The 23,735-nt window shown below is 39.1% G+C and overlaps 1 protein-coding gene across 4 annotated transcripts in view; it reads right to left on the bottom strand.

Moving 5' to 3' along the window:
- LOC146491725 (sodium/potassium-transporting ATPase subunit alpha-1-like) overlaps nucleotides 1-23,735 on the bottom strand; it is a 66,918-nt gene that overhangs the window by 7,487 nt on the left and 35,696 nt on the right. For 2 of the 4 annotated variants that reach the window (XM_085151809.1, XM_085151810.1), the window contains 17 exons: nucleotides 13,841-13,951; nucleotides 13,224-13,283; nucleotides 9,730-9,831; nucleotides 9,492-9,593; nucleotides 8,144-8,257; nucleotides 7,718-7,852; nucleotides 7,359-7,476; nucleotides 6,979-7,247; nucleotides 6,570-6,878; nucleotides 5,819-5,953; nucleotides 4,706-4,898; nucleotides 4,443-4,618; nucleotides 4,227-4,363; nucleotides 3,481-3,631; nucleotides 3,228-3,396; nucleotides 2,985-3,139; nucleotides 2,759-2,882 (listed from right to left, as the gene is read on the bottom strand). In XM_085151809.1, the coding sequence (XP_085007935.1) occupies nucleotides 2,759-2,882; nucleotides 2,985-3,139; nucleotides 3,228-3,396; nucleotides 3,481-3,631; nucleotides 4,227-4,363; nucleotides 4,443-4,618; nucleotides 4,706-4,898; nucleotides 5,819-5,953; nucleotides 6,570-6,878; nucleotides 6,979-7,247; nucleotides 7,359-7,476; nucleotides 7,718-7,852; nucleotides 8,144-8,257; nucleotides 9,492-9,593; nucleotides 9,730-9,831; nucleotides 13,224-13,283; nucleotides 13,841-13,870 (2,479 nt within the window). In that variant the 5' untranslated portion in view covers nucleotides 13,871-13,951. Of the gene's footprint in view, nucleotides 1-2,758; nucleotides 2,883-2,984; nucleotides 3,140-3,227; nucleotides 3,397-3,480; nucleotides 3,632-4,226; nucleotides 4,364-4,442; nucleotides 4,619-4,705; nucleotides 4,899-5,818; nucleotides 5,954-6,569; nucleotides 6,879-6,978; nucleotides 7,248-7,358; nucleotides 7,477-7,717; nucleotides 7,853-8,143; nucleotides 8,258-9,491; nucleotides 9,594-9,729; nucleotides 9,832-13,223; nucleotides 13,284-13,840; nucleotides 13,952-14,456; nucleotides 14,622-22,301; nucleotides 22,321-23,735 lie in introns of those variants that run through there. The other 2 variants (XM_085151811.1, XM_085151808.1) reach the window with 2 other exon arrangements.

Here is a 23,735-nt window from a genome sequence, read left to right as displayed (position 1 = left end):
CTGTGACAGACAAGATTTTAACCATTTAATTCTAAGGGTGCCATCCATAAATTCTAATTCTGGAGTTTTGATACCACCTTTATTGTATTCCTTCACAAGCTGATATCTTTCTATGTAATGGGTTTTATTCCTCCACAAAAATTCGAAAATAACTGTGTTAGCCTTATTAATGCTTTTAGAGGAGATATATAGAGAGTGACAAGGATAAATCAATTTGGAGATGCCTTCAGCTTTAGATAGGATGTTTCTGCCAAAAAAAGCGAGGTCTCTGCTTAACCAGTGGCTAAGTGATTTCTTCATCTCGATGATACAGTTAGAAATATTGGTGTCTTTTCTGCTAATTGGGTTTTTTAGATATTATCAGCCCTATATATTTAACTTTAGATTCAACTCTAACCAAAGCTATTGAGGAGTCAGAGCTTGTATGAATCGGGAGAAGTTCACATTTTTTGATACTGAGAGATAAACGAGAAGCTTTAGTTTTCTCTACCATGTATTTATCTTTCAAAAACATAGATGTATCATCTGTGAATTGACTTATTTTGAAGTCTTTATTAAAAATTGATATTCCTTGTATGTCGTTAGAATTTTTGATTAATAGTGTTAACAACTGAGTTGCCAATATAAAAAGCTTAGGGGAAACAGGACATAATTGCCGAATTCCCTGTTGCACCTTGAATCCATTCCTTGATTCAAGGAAGCTAAAATATTGTTAAGTAATGCGGCTGCTTCACTTAGGCTACAAGCACAGCCGTCCCCAACCCCCAGGTCCTGGACCAGTACCGGTCTGTGAGTCGTTTGGTACCGGGTCGCAAGAGTTGAGGCTTGAGTTTAAAATTTATGGTTTTCATGGTATTTATCTTTTTTATTTTATTTTTATATTGTTTACGTGGCACAAAAAAGGTTGGGAACTGCTGTACTAGCAGGTTGCTGAGTAGACATCCTTGTAGTGTTTTGAAATATACCACTTTTTCCATCAGTTTCCTTGTCAGGAAACAACTTCCTGTTCAGCGGAAATGCGTTTCAGTTGTGTGTGTGAGAGCGTTTCAGTTGTGTGTGTGAGAGCATTTCAGTAGTGTGTGTGAGAGCATTTCAGTAGTGTGTGTGAGAGCTAAAATTTCAGTAGTGTGTGTGAGAGCATTTCAGTAGTGTGTGTGAGAGTGTTTCAGTAGTGTGTGTGAGAGCTAAAATTTCAGTAGTGTGTGTGAGAGCGTTTCAATAGTGTGTGTGAGAGCGTTTCAGTAGTGTGTGTGAGAGCGTTTCAATAGTGTGTGTGAGAGCGTTTCAGTAGTGTGTGTGAGAGCTAAAATTTCAGTTGTGTGTGTGAGAGCGTTTCAGTAGTGTGTGTGAAAGCATTTCAGTAGTGTGTGTGAGAACTAAAATTTCAGTAGTGTGTGTGAGAGCATTTCAGTAGTGTGTGTGAGAGCATTTCAGTTGTGTGTGTGAGAGCGTTTCAGTAGTGTGTGTGAGAGCTAAAATTTCAGTAGTGTGTGTGAGAGCGTTTCAGTAGTGTGTGTGAGAGCATTTCAGTTGTGTGTGTGAGAGCGTTTCAGTAGTGTGTGTGAGAGCTAAAATTTCAGTTGTGTGTGTGAGAGCGTTTCAGTAGTGTGTGTGAGAGCGTTTCAGTAGTGTGTGTGAGAGCGTTTCAGTAGTGTGTGTGTGAGAGCTAAAATTTCAGTTGTGTGTGTGAGAGCGTTTCAGTAGTGTGTGTGAGAGCGTTTCAGTAGTGTGTGTGAGAGCGTTTCAGTAGTGTGTGTGAGAGCTAAAATTTCAGTAGTGTGTGTGAGAGCGTTTCAGTAGTGTGTGTGAGAGTGTTTCAGTAGTGTGTGTGAGAGCTAAAATTTCAGTAGTGTGTGTGAGAGCGTTTCAGTAATAATGTCCCTTACGGCACCTCATAGACTGCTGTCACTCTCAGTGGGATTGTTGAAGGTTTGCAAATAACTGCAGCAAGAGATATGTATTTGTAGTGGGGCGTGGTCTGCAATGCCTCTCCTGGTGAGATGGATGAACCTGCGTGGCAACTGCAATCACGCTTCGTCAGCTTAAAAGTCTGTGACTGTTTAATCTTGTAGTTATTGTTGTTGTGGATGTGTGTGGTTGACAGCTGCAGAAATGCAGCCCATTGTGAGTGTACAGCAACTGTGTATGTGTAAAGCAGCTGAATAAAGATGCTGAAAGTATAAGAATATCATCAGGTCTGCCGTGTGTTCTTTAGAGTATTTTTAAGTGATGTATCATGGTTAATTGTCGTCTCATCAGAAACAGATTAGATTTAATTGCCAACTTGTCCCCATTCAATCTCAGACTGATTGCACATTGAATCTGTTTTATGGCTACACTTGTGGCAGGTTTTAGTGATATTGTTGTTATGTTTGACAATCTCATTTTTTCTGTTGTTTTCTGTGTAGTGCAATTTACTGTTTAGAAATGGTAATCACAATACTTAGAATACAGCAACATGTAAAAAAAAAATTATGTTGTATTGTGAGTAAAGTACTGTGATAATATTGGAACGTGGGGTGTGTGGCAATTCCCATCTATCAATAGCTCGCCTTTCATGATTGCAGACATTTTAGATAGACCATTCAAATGCAACTGATGGATATAAATAATGCACAAATGGGCAGAAGAGTTAGAATTAACTTTTTGAGGGTTTTTGGAAAATTATATGTCATATTGAAGGTGCAGAATTCTCAAATACTGCCACAAAAATATGGATACAGTATAGTTAAAGCTGAATAAATAAATAATGTCTTACCAATCTGTCCATAGGATATACTGATGAGCCTTTCATTCACCAGCTTGTCTGTTTTGGGGTTTCTGGGCTGTCTCTTCATGATGTCGCTCTCAGCTTTCTCATAAGCCAGGGAGATGGCAGGGACCTGCAAAACCACAAGTGAATAAATAAATACATGAACTTTCCACCCATATTTGAGTTCATTTGAACCTCTCTATAGAACAGGATGAAGAGCCAAACAGCTCACCATGTCAGTTCCCAGATCAATACAGAGGATGGTGACGGTTCCCAGGGGCAGAGGGATGTTGGCGATGATGAAGAGGAGGAAGGGTGAGATCTCGGGGATGTTACTGGTCAGAGTGTAGGCGATGGACTTCTTCAAGTTATCAAAGATCAGACGGCCTGAACAAAGTAATTTAGTAGATTCAGTGATGCTTTGTATTTTGTATTTCCAGATTTCTGCAGGTGTAGGTGTTGATATAGATCTTACCTTCTTCCACTCCAGTGACAATGGAGGCAAAGTTATCGTCCAGCAGGATCATGTCAGCAGCCTGCTTGGAGACATCAGATCCAGCGATGCCCATAGCAACACCGATGTCAGCTTTCTTCAGAGCTGGAGAGTCATTCACACCATCACCTGTCACGGCCACAATGGCTCCCTGGACAAGGAAGAACATGTTTTTACAAGTTCCAAACAAAACATTTGTCAAACTGTATCTGTGAGAATCCCCAGCGATGCTCACCTGTCTCTGGCATCCTTCCACAATGATCAGTTTCTGTTGAGGGGAGGTCCTGGCAAATACAATTTCAGTGTGGTGCTTCAGTAAATCATCAAGGTGCTCTGAGGTCATGTCTTTAAGCTCACCACCATGGACGACGCAGGCCTTAGCATCCCTGAAGAAATTACAAACGCATTAGTATAACAGTAGGGTATCATCAGGAGATTACATCAGGACATTTCAAAAAGTAAATTATGTGAACTTTGGTACTGTCAGCAAAAAAGTGTTCAATAACACTGTTACCTAATAAAATGTTCGATCCTCAGTGCAGACAGTGAATCCCAACCTTTTGTTTTTAGCATTTATTTAATCCAACAGAATGTTATGTCATATTTTGTAAACAGAGGTTTTATATGAGTTAAAAAGAGCCTAACAATCCTAACCCTGCAAAAGCGCTAAGGAGGATAGTAATTTTAGCGTGCTTTAACGTGAACACACACACACACTATAACTTGTTGATGAATAAAAAGCAAAGCCACCAGCTAAGCATCACTCCAAGATTTAATAGAAGTAAATTAATGGTAAAAGCCTTTTTGGCTGTGTAGCAGTCAGGACCTCTGAAATACAGAGTTAATTTAATTTAGCAGGTTTTGCAATCTCAAGCAAACTTTAAAGCTGTATCATTAAAGAGAGAAACATTTTGAACAGTTCTCACTTGTGGTCAAGAAACTGTCAAAGCTACTTCACTAAATCTTTGAAAGAGAACTAACCTAGGGTTGACCCCTGAAACTGGAATATTTAAGCGGGCAGCAATGTCTTCAACAGTCTCATTGCCTTCTGAGATGATACCCACACCTTTAGCAATAGCCTTGGCTGTAATTGGATGGTCACCTGTGACCATGATGACCTGAGAAAGAAGAGAAAAAATTGGAGTACTTTGTGCAAACAAAAAAACAAACATCTGGTCATCCAAAAAGTTATCATACCTTGATTCCAGCACTCCTGCATTTACCAACAGCATCAGGCACAGCAGCACGAGGAGGGTCTATCATGGCCATGAGTCCGACGAAGCACAGGTTCTCAGTGGGGAAGTTCACATCATCAGTATCAAAAGCAAATCCCTCTGGGAACTGGTCATCAGGCAGGTGACAGTGGCAGAAACCTGAATAAGATACAAAGAAAATACTTGAAAGATTCCCCTTTGCTAGCTAAAATTGAATATACAGATAGCGAAGGAGGCTAGCTGTACCCAGTACTCTCTCTCCAAGACCTCCCAACTCAACATAGGCGTTATTGAAAGAGTCTTTCATCTCATCATCCAGAGCCTGCTCTTTGCCCTGAAGTAAAATGGAGGAACAGCGGTCCAAAATCCTCTCTGGAGCTCCTTTCATCACCAGCAGATGCTTGGTTTCCCCAGGTGTGCTGTTCTTATGGATGGAGAGCTGTGGGGCAGCAGAGAGGCTGGATTTAAATGCAGGTTTAAGTGACTTACATGAAGCAAAATTAAAATATAATTTTACTCTAAACCGTTTGATAAGACCTTTTACTAGATTAATCAAAAACATTTAATAGATTCAGGTAAGGCAAGTTTTATTGCTAAAAATTCTGTTGTTAAAATTAGACTGGAATAAAATATATGTAAAATATAGACATGGCTTAGGGCCCTGAAAAGTAAGTTCATGCAATGTACTCTCACCAGCAGGGGCGACTCCCCTGGTTGAAACAAGTAGTATGATTGCAGAAATGTATAAGGATATTACAGTCATTTTGTTCCGATTTATAACTTCAGTAAATACTAGGGCTGTCAGCATTAATTGCATAAAATGACGTTAACGGCAAAACCGCATTAACGCGGCGCTAACACGTTAATCGAGCTACCCACACTAACGCATTGACGCCGTCCAGCCCCACACAAAGGGTGATCCACATTAACCCGTTAATGGAAATAAGTCGGGTTAATGTGGTTTTGGCATTAATGTCATTTTAACGCGATTAACACTGACAGCCCTAGTAAATACTCAATAGTTTATCATCCAAATCTCTAGTTTAAGTGTTATTTAATTCAATGTGATATTTCTTTTGTAAATCAAGCCCTCATTTATAGTGAAATAGATAATAAAGTGCAAAGGGTAACTAGCCTGAGACTGACAGCTTAGCACTATATTAGTGTGCAGTATCCCCCCAGATCAAATCAAGTTTAAGGAAATCAAGAGGGCGGTTCAAGATGGGATTGCCTTAATTCTAAAGTTAAGACTTTGAAACAAGGCTTTCTGCAACTTTATAGTATGTGTTTTGTCTATAGATGTGCTTTTTTTTTAATCTAAACATTTAAGGTCTTTATCACACTGTGTGGATGGTTTACCTGGTATTTGTTTGTGGAATTGAAGGGGATCTCAGCAATTTTGAAGTATTTTTCTCTCATTTCACTAACAGATCCACAGCACAGCTCAATACACTTTAGCAAGGCAGCTTCTGAGGCATCACCAGCCACATGTCTCTGTGGATTTAATCAAAAAACAGGGTTAGTAAAATAGGTTTATCATCACATCCCATGCCTTCTTTATAACAACATATTGAAAATGAGAATTGATGTGTACACAACTGTATTTAGGTAATCTGTTGCTGAATTACATCAAAAATATGGCAATCACATGGTTGTGGATGTAATTTACTAAATTGGATAGATGATTATGGAGACCATGACTTAGACGAAGTCTATTATACATCTGTATATTTAAAACAGACTTTAATTATCTTGAGTGGTTTCATAAAGATTTGTAGTGCTGTTTGGCTGCATTTGTATCTGGTTGAATCCCAAAAGTTCCAAGCCAAGCGATAATACTTCAGGACTTCCCACATAGTCACTGATTCCCAGTATTCATTGGGTATACTATCAAACTCAGGAAAGAGGGGTAATAAGCATTGTCTTTGTGTACACCCAAGGGTATGAGGACTTGTTACATGGAAAACAAATGTTTCTGATTTGTTCCTTCAGATGGATTATTTGGATGGGAAATTATTTGGAGTCTTTCGTGATGGTCACGATGGATGAACTGGAGTACAACAGGTAGTGCTTAGGAAGCTGAGTAGTTTTACAGATGAAGATTTCTCACCTTCAGAATGGGTACGTTGCTCTGGTCAGCCAGGAAAACGGCGCGGTTGCAGAGTCCAGCGATTCTGGACAGATTAGCCCAGGTGGCAGAGCTCCTGTCAAAAGAGGTACCGCTCTGGTTCTCAGTGGTGTCGGCCTCATGGATCTGGTTGTCAAACCACATGTGGGCCACGGTCATTCTGTTCTGGGTCAGGGTGCCGGTCTTGTCAGAACAGATGGTGGAGGTGGAGCCCAGAGTCTCGACAGCTTCCAAGTTCTTCACCAGGCAGTTCTTCTTGGCCATACGCTTAGCAGTCAGGGTCAGACACACCTACAGACAATTTAGGTTTTAAGAACCACAGTCTTTTTGTATCAATAAATATAAGGTATTTATATTTATAAAAGGAATGCCATTAGACATCAAAACTCACAGTGACAGTAGCCAAAAGACCTTCTGGCACGTTGGCGACGATGATACCAATAAGGAAGATGACAGCCTCCAGCCAGTTATATCCAAGGATGAGAGAAAGGATGAAGAAAGTTACTCCCAGGAAAACGGCCACTCCAGTGATGATGTGGATAAAATGCTCGATCTCAATGGCAATGGGAGTTTTTCCGCCCTCTAGACTGGAAGCCAGGGTGGCGATGCGGCCCATGACGGTATTATCACCAGTGTTGATGACGATTCCTCTGGCTGTGCCTGAAAAGAGAAGACAGACTGATTCCACTGACATTTCATTTGGCTTTGACTTGAGATCATCAAGCTTATGTTTTCTCTAATTAGACAGTAAATCAATTTTTGTGTCTGTACCTTCAACACAGTTGGTGGAGAAGAAAGCAATGTTCCTGGTTTCCAGTGGGTTTTCATGGGAGAATTCTGGAGATCGAGTCTGAGGCTCTGATTCACCAGTCAGGGAGGAGTTGTCCACCTGAGGAATGAAAAAAAGAAACAAACATGTTAACAGGGTCAGCAATAAGCTGTGATTGCTGACCAGTGGTGATGATCAGGTGATGCACAAGGGTGGAGGTTGATTTTGTCCCCCCCCCCCCCCCAAAAAAAAAAAACTATAACACATAAAATAAGATTTATATAAATAAAACCATAGCTGTCAAACCCCCACTCTAGAAAAATGTATGGTGTAATTAACACAAGTATTTGAGTTAAAGAACCTTGCAGCCGTGAGCAGAGACAACTCTCAGATCAGCAGGAATTCGATCTCCTCCTTTCACCTCCACTAAATCTCCGAGCACCACATCCTCAGCATTGATGCTCTTCTTCTCGCCATCACGGATAACCAGGGCTTGCTATAAAAATCAAAGATATTTTAGGAATTTTTAGGGAACACATCAAGCATACCTAGATATGTCAAAAGACACATGAATATGTATTTTCTTTCTTTTCCCATCAACAAAAAGTCAGATGAGTGATGGTAAAAATGTATCATCATTGTTGTAATACTGATGAAGAAACGCTACTCCTTAGAGTTGTGCAACTAGTACTGTTGGGTGTTACCACTGGGAGGCTACCAAGCAAAACAATACAAAAACAGTGTGTATAAATGAGCTGTTACATTAGCTTTTCTTTTTGTGTCTCACCTGTGGGACCAGGTTCTTGAACGACTCCATGATCTTGGAGCTCTTGGCCTCTTGGTAGTAGGAGAAGCAACCGGTGATGATGACGACAGCAGAAAGCACAATACCTAGGTACAACTACATTAACAGAGAAGGCGCAGTTAGGTCGTCTTTTGTGTTATACATTATTTATTTAACACCAGTGTTGGGGAGTAACGGAATACATGAACCGGCGTTACGTATTTACAATACAAAATATGAGTAACTGTATTCCGTTATAGTTACAGTTAAAAAAGGTGGTATTCAGAATACAGTTACTTTGTTAACATAAATGGATTACACGGTGGTCTTTTTCTGTTTCATATGCTAGTCTATGACCTCTTTATTTTTGGTAATTCCACACCGGTGGAAACCCAAACAAAACATGCATTAAGAGGCTCTAATGCCTGTGTCTGAATCTCGCAGCCCATGTCACCCCTACTTGCGGCCCGCATAATAGCATAAAGAAATATTTTTTAAATGATTAAAAAAATTATTTAATATGAAGGCAACAGGCAGAGTGTTACAGGCATAGCCCTAAAGAATGTAGCCTCATGGGCAGTGTAGTCCGTGCTGCAGGGAGAATGGACTGCCATACCTATTATGTGTCTGTGAGCGAGGGAGGGAGAAAAAGAAGAGTGGAAAAGTACGAGTTGTCACCGACCAGAAACAGGAGCTGGAAGCATGTAAATATAATAATAACCACTGCAGCAAAAAAGAGTGCCTGACGAGCCCAGTTGTAAGTAAGCTGTTAAGACTCCACTGTACACCGTGTTCGTGTTTTCCTCCGAAACAATAAGTTCTGTTGGAGCAGCCTTTCAATGCCTCTCTCTGGCTCTCGCTAGCAAAGCTGACCCAGACAACAAAGTAAAGCTAGTTTTTGGCTATGAGCCAGTCACAGAGCCCAATGTATTAGCCAGAGGTCCCTTTACTACGATTTGGAGCCGCGGACCTGTTTTATATAAGCAATATAAGGAATAGTTTTCAATACAAGATCGCTGCAAAAAGTGAAACCTTACATAATGTCCACCCTACTGTTACTCATTTTATGTTAAGATTCAAAAATCTAGTTGATATTGGTATTGGTATAACCAAGTAATAGTCATAAATCACACAGCAATAGTTCATTCATGTAGTTGTAAAAAGCATGATAATATATTAAGTAATCCAAAGTATTCAGAATACGTTACTCTCACTGAGTAACGTAATGGAATATGTTACAAAATACATTTTGGGGCATGTATTCTGTAATCTGTAGTGGAATACATTTTTAAAAGTGACCTTCCCAACACTGTTTAACATACAACAATCTAGTTGAAGACTTTATTTTTACGTTATCATTTGCAGGTTCATCTTCTGAGGCAGCCTGGATACCGTAAGCCAAGAAGCAGAGGATGGCACCAATCCACAGCAGCATGGAGAAACCACCAAACAGCTGGAAACAAGAGGAAATAACAATCAGACTTTGCTGGTTGTACTAGTTTACAGTGACTCATACTAATTTTGCATTTCTACTATTTGGATATTCCACCACAGGTCCGGTTTGCAAGGGGAGGATGTTTGACTCCTACCTGTTTGCAGAACTTGACCCATTCAGGTGTCGTAGGAGGAGGTGTGAGGGCGTTGGGGCCATCTCGGGCCAGGATCTCTTTTGCTCTGGAGGAGGAGAGACCCTAAAAAGAACGATAAAGGTAAGAGGAAAGGTTAAGCTGTGTAAAGCCTGATATGAAAATGTGTGATTCCAGTTTTTCCCTTGTTCCTAAAAAGTTTTTAATCTTTGCTGACTTGAGGACAAACATAATGAAGAACAAGAACATTTCAGTTTAATACGTACAGCATTTAAACCCAAAGAAATGGTGAATTAAGGCCTCATGGAAAACCAAGAAGAAAAAACAACAACCACAAGCCGAAATACCTCAGTAATCTTAAAATTACAGCTTCCTCTCCTTAAGAACAGACAACAAGAGAAATCCATGCTTATGGGAAATCAAGTCTTGTAATTAACAGTGGGCGCGAAGACTACCAAGTGATCAGGTTGTGTCTGTTTCTATGAAATCCTCTGAAGAAATACGGGGAATTTTTTTTACTACTATTTTCTTTGTTGGCATAAAGCCCGTTTCCCCATATGAGTGAAACTGTTCAGACAGGTCAGATTCCAGGAGATAATCAGCCTCAAGCAATCATTAGGTGGGTCCGTATTGGTGTATGAAAGTGCATTCTGTGTGTTTATCTGTAGCTTGATGAAGATCACATGGAGCTACTATTGAATAGTATCCAAGTCTGCCTTTTGTAGTGTGGTATGTATTGATACTTTAAAGGTCCAGTTCACCATCTGTCTAACCTGTTAATGTAACTGCCTGTAACTGTAAACCTGTAACACTTGAGTTGTTTAAAAAAAAATCTTCTTCATTTCTACAAGTAATCTGGGACTGTAAAGACAACGTATTTTGTTTGTGCCACTTGTGGCATTAAAAAGAGTCAAGAAGCAAAGCCTGGGATAGGCTCCAGTCTCCTGACGACTGGTTAAACAGAAAAGAATGGATGGATGTTACTTTACAGAGACAATATTCCTCTACCAGCTTTTATTGGAATGAATGAAGGCAGGAAGCTAATTACAAGTAGGCTAAGGAAACAAATAGCTAAGTGCCACATGACCCATGACTCAATCTCGGGCTCCTTCTGTCCATGTGTCAAAGCATCGTTGGGCAAGATACAGAATCCCAAGTTTACCCCCGATGTACCTATCAGAGCGTGAACATGTTGACATGTTAGATAAAAGTGCTTAGTAAAGATAGAAGCACTGTATTAATGTGTGTGTGACTGGGTGAAAGCAGTTTGAATGCCCATATTAAGTAGAAAGGTGCTAGATAACTGTTTCCCAACCAATGTGCCGCGAGAAATGATCAGGTGTGTCGTGGAATATTACCTGGTTCCACCTGATTAGTACTCTAAGCGTCCGGTGTGAGTAATGGGCAGAACAATTACATTCTCTTCCACTAGAGGGCAGTACAACTACCTGCTCTAATTGAATGGGTTGCCAACAGCCAGTAAAACAGAAGAAGACGAAGAAGAAATTACATAATAGTCATGCTCTGAGTGAAAGAATGCAATGCGTAATAGCAATAGATAAATATTTGAAAAGAAAAAGTACTCAATCTGACCTGGGTCTTGGAGAAAATTCTGACCCAGATGACGCCCCTAGCATGAGTAGTGGTCAGAAGAAAGCAAACTATACTGGGGACAAACTGAGCCAATTCCGCTATACCTGGTGCGCGGGGAAAAATGATCAATATGCTTTTTGTGACATTTTTGTTTGGTGGTGTGCCGTGTGATTTTTCTAATGTGATATATGTCCCGTGGATCCAGAAGGTTGGGAAACACTGCTACATAAGTACCAGTCCATTTGACAAAGTAAACTAAACTGTTGCCTGTCCTGAGTCATGTGCTTATAACTAGGGAAGGATTGATCCGATATACAGTATCCGTATCAGTCTGATCCTGATCTAAATTACTGGATCGGATATTGGGGAGAAAAAAAAAGTTATCCGATACATTAAATATCACAAAAACATCTCACAAAACTTGCAACATGGCGTAACCCACGTAGTGAAATAGCACGTCAGAGCAGTATGCGTCACATGATAGAGTGACTGTTGTGTGCGAGACCTGTTGGCGGTCTGGAGTTCACACTGAAAGCATTTGGAGCCTCGCTACGTGCTGCCAAACCAGGTGTTGTACCAAGGTAGGTATCCCTGACAAAATTCGTACCTCTTGCGTTGCAAGCATTCGCTGGGCACGGCGTGCCGATCCAGTTTTTTCCGCCTCCATTACAGACAATTAGACGTGGAAGTAGTGATGTTTGAGTGAAAAATGAGTGTCTTAACATTACCATTCAGTTTGAGGGTTACAACAGAAAATTATATATTTATTGTTCTCGCGTGGTATCGGATGGGATTATTTTAACAAATAAAGGACATTTTGTCTGATAAATAGATAACGATGATAACGTGATAAAAAAAATAAATAAATGATAAAAAAATAAATGATAACGTAAAAATAAACTTTACTGTATAAAGAGCTAAAACCTTCAAAGTTTTAGGACCAGATAGTCATTTAAGCGTTTGTGAACTAAAAATCAAGACTGTGGGATACTCTTTGTCCATGATTCAGGCAGGGGGGTACATATTGTGGCAGGATCAGCCTGATATTATTTGTATCCCACTATAACTTCACTGTATAAAGAGCTAACATCTCCAAAATTTCAGTATTTAGTCGTTATTAGAAGTGTTTGTGAACTTAAAATCCAGAATGTGGGATAGTGTTTGCCCGTGATTTGGAGAGCCCAGCGAGTGCTCCTGATGCAGGGGAAACAAATTTTGTTAGGGATATCTACTTTGGCACGACGCATGGTTAAACAGTTTCGTGGTTCGAAAACAAAATATGAAAAACACTTTTTTTTCATACTCATGTTTTGTATAGAAATTACACAAAATTCATTAGCTTACACTGACATCCATCTTGATAAAAGATGAGTGTCGTGAGAAGCCGTGTTTGCATTCATTTGCACTGCTTTCCACTCTGGATGTCTATTTATGTTAAGCTTTAAGTATAAAAGGGTCCATTCTTTTTTTCAGAACCAAAGAATTTTTGAAATCTGCATAAAACTGCATTTTAAATTAATTTTTGAATATTACTTTAAATACTTAGATTTAAAGTTCTGCTAAAGGTTTAAATAAAAAGATTAGTATTGCTGAACTGCGAAATATTTTGGGTGTAGTAGAATAGCTTTAGTGTTTTGTTTTTTACAGTTTTTAAAGTTAGCATGAACTTAAAAAAACAGTTTTATTGATTATAAAATAGACTGTATGGGATTCATATCGGTATCTGCAGATATCCAAATTTATGATATCGGTATTGGTATCAGACATTAAAAAGTGGTTTTGTGCCACCTCTACTTATAACCTCATGTTGGACTATGAAATCCTCCTTGACCTGTTGGATTATCTTCTAAAAAAAACACACTTCTAAAAAACTAGACACCCACATGCCCGTCTGAAGTGCTCACCCTGGTTAGGTCAGTTCCATATTTCCTGATAAGTTCTTCCAAGGTTAACCTGTGATCATCCTATCGAGAGTAGGAGAGGAAAAACAAAGAGATTGAGAAACATTGAGTAAAACAAGCCGAAATCCCACAGGCAGGCATGCATTTTATTACATGTGTTTTATTATGTGAATGAGTTGATGTGATCTAAGGAACCACAGAATACAACAACAACAGAGCCTCTCACTCACTCAGCATTAAAAACCAATCTAGATAAACATGACTTAGAAGGTAATTATAGCTGACAGCATCTTAATAACATGGGAGTGTACGACCAGCAATGTAAGCAGCAATCTTCATGAAATATGGCTCAGACACCTACATCTCATGAGACCAGCAATGAGGCCAAAGCAGAGGTTTGCCTCAGCCGTGACTGCATCATTGCTGTGGCCACTGGCAGCAATCGAGTGACTGTCATTAAAGTTCACGAACGTTTATTCAATGCCTTTTTCTTTCTGTGACACAGTCAAACTATTTATCAGTAGTTTTGCTTGCTTAAAATTCTCACTTTTCTTACATGACATCAAGCCAGTCAAGTTACAGATGATCACAGAGTGGCTGCACGTGAGCTGAGTACTCACCAGGTCCACTTCTTTCTTCAGCTCATCCATGTCCTTCTTCTTTCTAGCCTTCTTGCTTTTCTGTCCTCCATTTTCTGACGTTGCTGCCAGTTTGTAGTTATCCTTTCCTTTCTGGAGAGAAGAAAGTGGCACAAAATGTGGCATTAATAAAACTGAACATATGTGGGGGAAATTGCCCTGAAGCTTCCTCTTCTGTTGTGCAAAAGTAAGAGCAGAAAGTCAGGTCAGCCGTCCTGTTCAAACATGCTCTGACACCGGTGTTAATAACTGTTAGAAGAGCGAAATTCTTTAATCTTGATCCAGATAATCTTGGGTTTATAATGCTGCCAAAGCTGTAAAAATAAATTTAAGTTAGAAAAAGGAGAACTGACATTAACACGAAACGATAAATTGAGCCCTGTGAGATCTAGGTTATCACTGATGGTGACTCCAAACCCAGCCCCAAGAATAACCTCATGATTTGGAAAAGACAAGAAGTATTTTTGTTTTATCTCAAAAGAAATTCTATTTCTTAACCAAAATAACCAAAATTGAGCTCAAACCTGAAAAGAAATGCAGAACCTAATCTTAAGCTAAGTTTAAAGGCCAAAATCTGTGAGAAAATTTCAGTACTTACTCCAAATCCCATGATTGTATTTCAAGTCCAACAGCAGTCAATCTTCCTGCCTTACAAGTTAAACGTCCCTCCTCCCCTTCTCTCTCTCACACCTGCACTGTCTCTTTCACTCCCTTGTCTTCCACCCTCTCCAGAGCAGAGACGATGGGTGGCATCAGTTTGGCACACCTTTATACCTGACCTGGTGGAGCCGTGGCTGGGCAGGGCAGGACCATGTTGGGGCTAAAGATCACTCAAACCCTATGTGTTGCACAAACTGCCTCCTGTCTTCCACTTGACTTTCACCCCTCATTCTGCCATTATGAAAACAATTTACATTTTCTTGCTCATTAATTTTACCTGAAGCGTTTATGTGTTTATGATGTCTCCACCCGCTTGAGGTTGAGAAACACTGGAGTGAATCCAGCTATGAAGGTGACTTATTTCCTCAAATCTTCATTAACAATGGCTGAAAGTAGGGACTTGATGCTTAAAATGGACTTTTATCTTGTGAGGGTGCAGGTGAAAGGAGAAGTAAACTGGTGCACATAGCACAGATACAATCTGGATTGCAATGGAAGTAATCCAGTGAGCCTGAAGCTTTCTGAACTTCCCTTATCAAAAAAAGATCGTCCAATTCATTTCAAAGTTGCATTACTTTAAGAAAGGGCTGCTCTACAATGCCTTTTACAATGCTAAACCACTGTGTTTAACATAAAATGCTGAATGCCTTGGTTTGCTGCCTGCTACTCCCTTACATTAACTAAAGCCAAAAACCATTTGAGACTTTTTCTGCTTTCAGCTGTAGCTCACCGCAGTACAATCAAACCCAGGATAGGATATTGGTTTGTGGTGTAGTGATCTGAAAGTCATCGGGATGCTAATGAACAAAATGTGCCCGTCATGTCAACACCCAGAGATACCTTTGTCTTAACGACATATGATCACACCTTCTATCCAAAAACACGAGCACACACATTGGAAATTAGTGTTTAGACTTTCATTTGCAGAGTTTATACATGTGGATGCTTGAGTCTTTGGGATGTTCACCCCCCCACACGGAAATTATGCAATTCTTGCATCAATAAAACCAAAACAGTGAACCATGATTGAGCCTAAGTGGCTCCCTCAGAGATTTTATGGAGATAATGTAGGTTTTAGCTCTGCAATTAAGCATTATAGGCTCTTGTATAACCCTAAACAATCCTCTGTCATACACAAACAACGTGGGAGCTGAAAATGCAAAACATGGCCTTTGGAACGTTACTGTACTACCAACTACACGAGAGTTAACATGAATATTATTAGGGGAAACACCAGCAGCAGAGGCACAGGGTCCAAGCAATTTAAAAGAAACTGAAGTGCTAGATTAGAAAAAAAAGCAGCAATGTGAACAGCCGTACTTATGCTTAAGAAAAGTGATTATAACAGAAGCCAACTTTGCAAAATATACAGTACAATGGGTATAAAGCATTCACGATGCAGATTCACATAACTGTAAAGACACATGTCCAGAAATTAAAAAAAGGATGTGCAAAAATGTACATGCAAATACATAAATATAACCTCTTAAAGTGTTGTAGAGAAACAGGTCAACGTACAGAACTGTGTAAACGTCTTGAACCACCGTTCATTTCCTTATATTTTACTTCCAAGCAGCCAGGCTTGCTTGCTGGAGGTCTTTCAAAATTTGTCTTTGGAGAACTTTTCACTCATTTTGAAACCAGTGAGAAAAGGCCTAATTATGCCACATTCCACAAGAACTGGAAAATCACTGGCAATATGTCTGATGGAGTGATGAATCCAAATTTCACAGTTTTAGTTCAGACTGGAGACAGGTTCAACAGTGAGTGTCTACAGTCTATGAACAATGGTGGAGGCTCTGTCATGGTTTGGGCTGTATTTCAGTCAGTGATGTTGGAGATCTTGATAAAGCTAATGAATTATGAACACAGAAAAGTACCATCAGGCTTTCATTCACCATGCAATACCACCATCTGGAAAGCATCTGATTGGCAATGGCATCATTTTTCAGAAAGACAATGGCCTCTGGAATACTTCCCTAGATTTTTATGTAATGTAACATTTCAATGTAACGATTAATGTAATTATTCAGGATTTGTGAATAGGAGAGCCAAGAATTTAGACTGGCCATTCCAGATTCCTACCATCACCTGGGTTTATTGGCTTAAAGCATCACAATCAGCAGAAATGAGCTTCCTCCAAAGGGTGACTGGTCTTAGGCTAGTGTGAGGAGGTAATCCAGGAGGGGCTCAGAGCAGAGCTGCTGTTTCCCCACATTCGAAAGAGCCAACTGAGGTGGTTTGGTGATCTGACTGCAATCCATCCTGAACTTCTCCCAGTGAGGTGTGAAGCGTCTACCCAGGAGAGCACCAGGGCAGACCCAGGACTCACTGGAGAGATTATATCTCTCAAATGGCGTTGGAATACTTCCTTCAAAAGATGCTTGCCATCAAGCAAGCATTCAGGACTGTGCATTTAAAGAATTTCTTATGTCAGAGGGATTCAACACTGGGCTTGAATACACACTAAAATCTACCTTTGAAAATATAGCAAAAGGGTCTCAAAGTTCCCTAAACTGAGACTAAACCTGGATATGCAACATGTAAATGGGTGCTCTATAAAGTCCTGACTGGGGCAAGAAAGCTGACATTAAGCCGTCTATAGTAGTGCCAACATACTGACTGCCTACATGGACTATAAAAGGTAATTTCAGAATAACTTATCATGGCACACTCAAGTGCAGTACTTGTACAGACCAGTGATTCTTAAGATTTAGATTTTAGTGCTTTGTCCTCCTCATAGCCACTCCTGCAGTGAGGGTGACAGTCAAACCCATGTTGACATGTGAGAACATTTGCCTTGTTGTCATTTCTACTCCTCCAGAGATGCCTGACAAGTAGACATACATCTGTTCTTTACTTGAGAAGCTATCATATGATTACAGCTAAAATGTGTGACTGTTTGCTACATCTTATTCCTACTGTAGGCTTCTTCAAGGTTTCTTCAGGACCCCTTCCCCCGCCCAAGTTCTTGTACAAGACAGCACAAAGCCTACAGATACTTGGAATCAAAAATATCCATTAAATAAATGTGACTTTGTGCCGTTTATTTTTAATTTGATATAAAACATTCACTTGAGGAGTGATGAGAAAAAAGGCACAGATATGTAAAATGCAACCACAGTCGAACCAAATTACAGCCACGGGATAAGAACAGCATGTTTCCCACCCCACTGAGACAGTAAATCCTCGTGCTGTAACAGCACATATCATCATGTATATTTGTTCATCTACAACATGCTCGCAGTCAAATTAACTCTCTATGCATCAAAGGTTAAGGCTTTTAACTTAGCTTTTATTTGCTCTTACATTAATGTGACTTCTATTAATAACGATTTGGAGACATAATATGTTCCTGGATGCTGTGATTTTCCTGTAGTTGGTAAAGTTACCATATAAATATGCTTTTCATCAGCAGATTATATTTATGTGATACAGAATGTGAAGCCATAGCAAAATTCATGAGATACTTAACCTCTGTAGGAATCTGTATTATCTCAAGATGATGAAGATGGGGGCAGACCACCAACTGTATATAAAAGATGGACATAACCAACGTGAGCAATCACAAGTTTGTGAAAAACGCAGTTGACAACTGTAAAACTTTGGATTATAGGTCCGACAACGCTGTTAGAAGCTAATGTTGACATGCTTATTTTAGACCAAAGAAAAGCTGTATATTAATTTTTATTTATTTATGTATAGTAATGTTGATTTCTTCTGCACAGTCAGGGATTTTAACGTGTGAATATATGGTTACTGATGTGTCATGTGGATACCCAACAAAATGCAGTTTTTGATCGCTTGAGTCAATTTTTTTTAGATCGTCCTTAGAGTATCATGGTCTTATATTAAGTATTATTTTGAAAGATTATTTAGACTTTTAAATATTTTTTGAATCAGAATTATTACTTTCAGTTATTTTAAAATAAGTATAGTTTTGATTAATTTTTAAAAAATATTTACATTTTTTTAATGATTTTTTTTATAATGCAAATTTTGATTGGCAACTATCTTACCGTACCTGGTTATGTTTTTCAGGGCAAAAATAATGATGACATGGCAGATTTTCTCTGAGCTTAAGGCTGTTAAAACATGTAATGTGTGCAGAAGCATCTCCCTGCAGTGTACCCAAATATGAAAACACTGGCTGGTAACGCCTTCAATTCCCAAGGGAAAATAAAGGGAAAGCATCAGTATTATCGGCAGTTCCCAAGCTGTGGGGCAGGACAAAGCGGATGTGACATGGATGACCAGGTGAAAAACGATTTAAAATGAAATTAAATGCATCAGATTGTTTTAGGTAAAATAATTAAGAGTTTGCTGATGCTATTGCACCGACTTTTATTTTGTAAGGTAAAGACTGTAAAATAATAAAAGAGATATAATATAGAAAATAGATAGAAAACATGAACAATCACACAACACCAATGAGCAAGCATGCAAAAGTGGGAAGGAAAAACTCCCTTTTAACAGGACGAAACCTCTGTGTCAGGGACAGGCAGTCATCTGCCACGGCCTGTTGAGGGAGACAGGAAAAAAAGACACACTGTGGAAGGCACACAAATACTATCATAAAAACATTCAGGCCTAAACAGAGCAACCACAATATACAACACCAAGACCCAATCAAGCTGCTACCAATACCATTGAAAAATAAGAACTTTACACTGAATGTGAGAAAAGCTAAAATATTTCTTGCTGAAGAAATGAGCTGGAAGTGACAGCCGAGTCTCACTCGTGTCATTACTTAGTACTTCAGAGCACCGCCACCAAAGCACGCATTGCACCTAAAGGAGCCTTGACCAAACAGAAATAACTGACACCCCAGAGATAAGAACTGGCTGTACCTTTATAACAATATTATAAAATTCTAATTAGCTTTTAACATGCACTTCAAAGACAAGTAAAGATACTAAACAACCCAGCTGGATTACAGACTTCAGTAGATTATACCAATAGTTCCCAGAAGGTACGGTGGGAACATTGTGTTGGGACAGCCAGGTGAAAAATGTTGTTAGGTTTAGGTTAGGTTGTGGACAATAACACAGTTTTTATGATTTTGTCTCTGTACATGACATCAAGGTGGACTGCAAATAACACAATCAACATGCGACTAAAGTGCAGGCTTTCAGCTTTAATTCCAGGGCTTTAACCAAACTATTTCAGAGCCCTAAAAGTAATTGCACAAACTATTTTCATAAATATAAGAATTGTTTTTATTCCCTTGCTGCCAACAAACATCATGGTTCCTCTCTTGAGATGCTGTACAGTCACCCATAGTTGCTGCTTGTTTGCCGGTCTTGCTGCATTTAGTTTTGTTTAAAGGAACTGAAAAGCAGCTGCGTTGAGTTCAGATCAGGTGACTGAGTTGCCCATTGAACAATCTCCCCTTTCTTTGCCCTGAGAAAACATTGGGTTGCTTTTGCAGTATGATTTGGGTCATCATCGATTTGCAGACAGTATAGATTGTCTGTCATATCATTTATCAGCACCTTGTTGTAAACCTTGACAAACCTGTAGACCCTGACAGTGATACTTTGTCAGATGTTGTGAAGATGTTTTTCTTCACCATGGCAATACTTCTGTGATCATCCACTTCCTTGACTTCTTCTGTGGTCTTTAAGGCCTTTTGATGTTGCAGAAGGTTGAATTTGGCCGCTTTCACTTCCGCTTACATCACTTTGGAGCGAAGAGCTACCAAATGCAATTTCAACGCTTGGAATCAACTCCAACTCTTTTATCTGTATAATTGGTTCTGGAATAGGCAATAAGTCTCACCTGGCCATGAAACTTCTTATTAGCCAGTTGACTAGTGAAGAAACCATGTCTGTAATTCATAAACAGTTAATGCAAGTTAGATATTTTGAATTAAAGCTGAAAGTCTGCACTTTATTAACATTGTGATTGCTTGAGTTAAAATCCACTGGGGTGGTACACCGAGTCAAAATGAAAAGAAAAAAATTGATAACTGTATTGAGTAAAAGTAAGTTGAATGAAAATATTAGTTTTACTTTGCCAGCATTTAAGAGAAAACTTCATAATGTTAAGACAGCCTGACATACTCCCAGTAGGACTTAATAACTCCTACATAGAGACTTCACACACATACTCAAAATTTCCAACTTAGGTGTTTGTCTAAAGCTTGAAAAAAGGAGGACTGTAATTTATTCTTGGTGTTTAGAATTTAGCTCAGCATGTGCATTTTTAGGTTTCAGTTTTAGCAGTAATTTGGGGTTGCTTTTGATAAAACAGACACAGAATGGCCAATTTTCACAGAAAAAATAAAAATTTAAGTACGGCACAGAAACATGCTATATAGCCTCAGACATAAATGTTTCTTTGCAGAGAGTAATTCCAGATGAAGAAGTCAGAGACTCTGTGGACATGCTGGGATATCTGTGCCAAGGTCAACAAAAGAGAAAACAGACTCTTGTTAAGGCTGCCATGAATGACAAAAACAAAAAACAACTTTTTGTCTCTCTTGGTTTCTACTTCTTCTCCTCTCATACAAATATAGAAAAAAACCCAAATGAGGTCAGAAAAAAATATATGGATATGAAGCTAAATGCTGCATATTTGTTTTCTGTCATCAAACAGAGGACTACTGTTATAAAAAAAAATAACCTTTGCCCTAAATTAGTTGTACTAAATATGATTTTGTTTAAAATTAAAATCCTGCCATTTTAGCAAACTAATAAGTACTCAAAACCGGACTGTACTTGGTCCCATCACCTTAATAATTTTTTTAGTCTTTATCAGAACGTTAAAAAACAAATAAACAGTCAAAGTAGTTTTCTTAATCTTTTTTTAATCCCATCACTTTAGTTGGCAACATTTTACTTTTTAAATATTTTTGTCCATGCATCACAGCTCCCATTTACATGCTAAACACTACTATTTATAAGGCGCTCCTCTGTGAATATTTTACCTGGTAAGTAGTAAATAAATAACTAGAGTTTTTTTCTAGTAAGTCTTTCATCTCTAACTGCAGCTGGTAGTCTTTGGTCTACTTGACATTTTCAGTTAATTTATTACATTGGATCAGTTCTCTACCTCCTACAGGTTCTTGTTGGAGTCCATCAGCAGAACCAGTGCCTCCAGAAGAACACCACAAAAAGGATTATTGCTGCCAGATATAGTCCAAGATGGTGTTGAAGTTTGTCAGACCACATTTGGCACCAATATCAAAGACTGACATAACATCAACATGACTGGCAAAGAAGCCAGTAGGACAAAAACAAGATGGAAAGAAAGGAATCAAATTGATTATATGAATGAGGGGATTTTCTGATCATGAACTGATTGAGGATGGAGTAAACCAGACTCTCAAATATGTAGATGTATCACTGTAAAAGTGAAACATTTTCATCAATGAAGATACAGAGGTTTTAAAACAAGGTGTAAAACCTGGGACAAATGCTAGACCAAGGAGCCTAGGAATGGCTTTTGCAGAAAACCCTAAACCTCTAAAAGAGCCAGAAGGGGAAAAAAGATGCTTGGACAGATGAAACCAAGATAAAGAATGATGGAAAGAGAAAAATATGGAAAAGCAGAGAACAACACAAGATCAAGAAGCATATCACATCATCTATCAAACATGGTGGAAGCAATGTTATGGCATGTATTGATGATGTGACTTCTGATGGATGTATATTCTTCAATGGTTAAGTCAGTCACCTGAATGAGGAAATTCAAAAACCAGGTCAAATTGTGTACGAAAGGAGAAGATAAGGCATAAAACAGAGGGAGTCCACAGCAGTTTCTACACCCAACCATTTACCTGAAGCTTGGTTCCTTGCAGGCCAAGAGAGATGAAAGAATTTCTGAAATCTGTTTGCACCACAACAAAATGCTTGTGCAATTAGTAAACATTCAAATCAGCTGCAGTGTCAGCTAGAAATAGGCCAGCTGACAGATCAAAGTGTAATCAAACTAGGCTACAGCAACGCACATGGCATCCTCTTTGACATGAAGAAAATCCTAAGTGGTTCGGTTTAGCTGCTTTACAAGCTGCCAGATCGTATTCCTGGTACAAGTGGACGTCAGTGGAGAGTAAATTGGATTTGGATTCTCGTCAGTTTCACCCAGGGAGATGATGACAGGGATCATGTAATCTCTGAGAGATCTATGTGTCGTTCATTCAGACCACACAGGCGCACGCACATAGACCCTGCACATCCATTTAATCCGGTTGAGGATTACCCGCTGCAATTAAAGGAATGAAAAAAGGAAGATGGAGGGAGAAAGAGACAGACAGGGCGAGGGATGCATTTTTCCTTTTCAGGTTATTGCTATTGTCAGTATTATTGTATGGCTAAGGTCACTGTCAAATCTGCAAACAGGCAGTTGAAACTGAACCATGTTGGTACAGAAGTAAATAGGGAATCAATACTTGTCTTAATGATTTTGACAGATTTTTTTTCCTTCATGTGCAGTTTTCCTAAAGCTTGTGTTAATATTCTTCACAACTTCATACTCATCAAAGTCACAAATACAAATCCTTTAGCACATCAGATGAAGATTATTTGACACATTCCTTTATGTGCTTATAATGAGCTTGATGCTGAAACACATCCCATCCCTGATCTGAGGCCAATCCAGCACTATCAGTCATGGATTGGCCTCCCCAGAACTTGGACTTCAACATTATTGAAGCAGTGTGGGATCATGTTGACAGAGAACAGAACAAAAGGCAGAAACATCCAAAGAACAGCTTTGAATGTCCTTCAAGAAGCCTGGAGAACTATTCTTGAAGACGACTTAAAGAAATGACAGGAAAGCTGCCTAAAAGAGTTCAGACTGTGTTAAAGAATAAAGGTGGTAACCCAAATATTGACTTTCAAGCTTGTGGATTTTCACGTGTGCTGGCACATGTTTTAATACATTTCTGCACTAATTTTCCATTTTGTAAGAACTCACACCAAAAATTTGATATTTAATTTGGGGTTGATCACAACCGATGACAGAATGTAAAATATCTAATGTACAAATGATTTGAATCTTTTAAAATGTAACCACTGAACAAATAAAATAGAAATTAAAAGCTATGTAAGACTTCTCTTTTCAGCACTGGATGTGACGTTATAGTTTTACATTTCCCAGCACTGTGCACTGTAGTATAGTGGCACAAGGAACTAGTGAGAGAATAAAGGAAGAAAGAGTCACTGTAGGCACTTTCAGCCTGGCTGATCCAAAATCCTGGCAACAGCAACAA

This window comes from Neolamprologus multifasciatus, chromosome 23, assembly GCF_963576455.1.
Source record: "Neolamprologus multifasciatus chromosome 23, fNeoMul1.2, whole genome shotgun sequence".
Classification (NCBI taxonomy): Eukaryota; Metazoa; Chordata; class Actinopteri; order Cichliformes; family Cichlidae; genus Neolamprologus; species Neolamprologus multifasciatus.
This window is presented reverse-complemented; position numbering and strand designations above follow the sequence as displayed.